The sequence below is a fragment of the Austrofundulus limnaeus genome, unplaced genomic scaffold, assembly GCF_001266775.1.
Source record: "Austrofundulus limnaeus strain Quisiro unplaced genomic scaffold, Austrofundulus_limnaeus-1.0 Scaffold0, whole genome shotgun sequence".
Classification (NCBI taxonomy): domain Eukaryota; kingdom Metazoa; phylum Chordata; class Actinopteri; order Cyprinodontiformes; family Rivulidae; genus Austrofundulus; species Austrofundulus limnaeus.
The window spans coordinates 10714529-10717955 of NW_013952402.1; the positions used below are offsets into that span (position 1 = coordinate 10714529).

Consider the following 3427-nt stretch of genomic DNA (forward strand, 5'->3'; position numbering starts at 1 on the left):
TATTATTATTATTATTATTTGTGAGTTTTTCATGGCTCTTTGTGACAGAGCTGCCCCCGACAGAACTCTGGATTCCTGAGCTCCTCCCGACATTTGAACGCGCCGTTTCCCTGGTTACAGACAACACCGGAAGTGTTTGACGACGTCTTAAAACCAAAATGCACCCACAGAGGTTTAAGGAGCGTGACTCCTCGGATGACATGGACCTGGACAGTCTGAGGAGCGCAGCGGCGGACTTTTACCGGGTGAACGGACTTCCTCCGGTAATAGAGAGGGCTCTGAACGAGCTGTTCCTCCGGCAGCCCGGAGACGTTCACGGTTACCTGGTATGAGCCTGTCCTCGCGTTTGACGCTCATGTTTTCAGTAGTCTCTACAGCGTCTCACCAAAACTCACTGAAATTTGCGTTGAGTTAACCAACAATCGCAAACATTGTTTCTTAGGTTTTAGCTAAGGTTATCAGTGTTTTTTTTCCCTCTAAATAACTCTATTGTATGAAAACTGGAAAACATGCGGGAGAATAAAAAGCCAGTAAACAGAAAAGTATTTTTGTTATTTGTCAGTCCCTGACACTAGTGACCTCCCAGCCTCATAAAAAAGAGATGTGCCACATTTTAGTCTCTCTCGAAGAGACTGTCATGGCTCAGGCAATAGAAGAAACTGAACAAAACTCAGACAACAGTATTTATTTGTCTATTAAAACTTTATGATAGTAAATTGTTTTTTCCAGTAAATGTTTTATAACACAAATAAGAATACTAGATTTAGTTTTATTATTAATTCCAGTAAATAAGCCAGGGAGTACAGTATTCATTCAGTCAGGTGTGTGCACAATGCCAAGGTGGAGAGACATCAACAAAGACTTTAGGCTCTGTTCACCCTGGATGAAAACCCTGCTCTGCTCTCCATGATCTGTACACCACCCCCACCCCTCTTTCCAGCCACACCCCTGACATGCTGCCACCACAATGATAAACAACCCCCCATGACTTACATGCTCCATCATCATACAGTACAAACAGAGGAGCCCAGTCCCTAATCTGAAGACCTTGTAAAGACTTGAAAACCATCCATGCTCTGGCCTAGGGTTGGGCGGAATTGATTTTTTTATTTTTTATTTTCATGCCAACATATTGTGTGAAAAAAGCATTCACACTATTAAGATCGTTTTTTCTGCCGTATATTTTTCGGCACGTATCTTGTTCCGCAATTTTTGTGCAATTTCAACAATTCATAAAACATTCAGCTTCTTCGAGATATTCCTGCTATGAGTTTTAGTATTTTGGGCAATTATACATTTGGAGAAATTTAGCTTTTTCAACTTTTTTTTTATTTTACTCATTGAAATTGAATGTCTTCAACATCCTTTACCCTTCAAAATGCTCATAAATCTTTACTGTACTTTTAACCTTTTCATCTCGATACTTTTTTGTGCTATTTTTCAGCTTCCTTCAGCTTTTATTTAGTAGATTTTAGCTTTTTTCTTCTTTTTTAGCAAATATTCTGCCCCCTTTCTGAAGTGGGGAGGGGGGGGCGCATGTGGGGGCCATTGAAAAAACAAAACTAAAATCCATAACAGAAATTTTATGATGCTGTTATAAAATGACAGCTTGAAAGCTATAAGAGTTATAAGAGTGGCAGGGGTTCTGGGGGTCCTACCCCAGAGAATCGAATTTGTTAAGAAGCAGCACTGGGTGAACTAATATTTTATGGTTAATGTGGGGGTCCAAACATATTTGATTTTGTATGTGAGGGGGGACACTTCTCCTTCACAAATAATTACCATGATGCCTATGGGCTATTTGTGCTTTTCTTTTAAAAAAGTAAATATTTTTAAAATATATACAGAAACAAACTTTCTCAATTTTAAATCCACAATTTCTTCTATGTTAAAACAGTTTTATTTGTTTTTTGATGTTTACTTTTGTGAACAAAACCTGTAATTATAAGTTCCCAAAACTGGACAAAAAGACATCTTTTAAAAACTGCAGTACCTCTACTATCCCAAACTATTCTTTTATTTGATTTTTTATGACATATTACTTTTAATAAATAATGATTTTGGTTTGTGAGAGAAAACTGGAGCACCTGGAGAAAACCCACTCACGCACAGGGAGAAGATGTAAACACAACCCAGAAAGTGGATCTAGCAACCTTCTTCCATAGACGAGAGATGTTGCTCTACCAGATGTGCCACTGTACTGCATAATTTTATCATTTAAGGATTTAAATTATTTAATTAATTAAAAATACATAACCTCATGAGAACTTTAGGATAGCTGTGTATAGAATCAGAGGCCTATGACCCGCATTGAATTGAAACAATGTAAGAAAGAAGATTGGGACAAAACTTCTCTTCACAAAAAACAAAACAAAACAAAAAAGTCCCAAGACCTAGTTTCAGTAAGCCAGGGTCAGAACTCCAATGCCCCGCCTTCAGCTGCTGCTCATAACACGTTGCACCTGACTCCTGGCAAACCCACGCAGCTCGTTGGCTTGAGCCTGATTAGTCCCCATGGGTAGAGGCCACTAGGGACTCGTTGACAAGCCCCTCCCCCCCAGACCTGGATCCATGGTGGGGCCCCAGTAACCCACATCTAGGATGTYGATCCTCCTTATTTTCTGTCCATTTAAGTGTTGGGAAACTTCAAATTTTCAGATTTACACTATATGTAAAACCAACAATCTGTTCATGATGAATTACATCAATAAAGTTCTTTACGTACGATTTACTTTGCTGTTTTAATTCAATGTTCATACAGAACATAGATACCTTGTGCTCATATTCTTGCTGAAATAGGAAGCTTAAAAACATCAGAACATTTTGCTTTTGTCCTGGTCTCTTTGTCTTTCAGGCTGAGYACTTTCTCAAACTTTCAGCTCCACCAAGAATCAGCAGGCTGAGGAGTCGGGAGGTTTACGATGCCAGAGGTCAACTYTCCATTGAGGCAGAGGTCCTCTGTACTGTCTGCAACAAAGAAAAGGTAGGATTCATCACACATTTCAAAAGATCAAACACTGTTATTACAGCTATAGAAAACTGTTCAGACTTTGGCACAAACTAAATAGTCAGTGCAGTACAATCAGAGCACAGATAAAGCATATAGACGTGATTTCTTAAACACAGCAAAAATGCCAGTGTTAATTTAACACCCACAGTGTTAGTTTCAACACCAACAAAGTGTCTATATGTGTCCACACTCACTGGTGTTAAAATAACATTTCACTTCAATTCAATTCAAAAATACTTTATTGATCCCAGAGGGAAATTAGGTGAAAGTGAAAAAATAATTTGTGAAAGTGTTAAATTTTAACACCCATTGTTTTGTTAATTTAACACCAACCAGTGTTTAATATTCAACAATTCTTGGTGTCACATTAACATAAAAATAGTGTTAGTGTTAAAATATAGTGTTAAAAGTAACACC

At 38.2% G+C, this 3427-nt stretch overlaps 1 protein-coding gene across 2 annotated transcripts in view; it reads left to right on the forward strand.

Annotated features, from left to right (window-relative positions):
* The first annotated feature begins 50 nt into the window (after positions 1–50).
* Positions 51–3427, forward strand: part of eno4 (enolase 4) — a 22426-nt gene continuing 19049 nt past the window's right edge. Inside the window, exons 1-2 of one of the 2 annotated variants that reach the window (XR_001309833.1) lie at positions 51–326; positions 2855–2983. Coding sequence is in view for 1 of the 2 variants with exons in the window: in XM_014002833.1 (XP_013858287.1) it covers positions 159–326; positions 2855–2983 (297 nt within the window). In the remaining variant the exon portion in view is untranslated. The remainder of the gene's footprint in view (positions 327–2854; positions 2984–3427) is intronic. The other variant, XM_014002833.1, reaches the window with a different exon arrangement.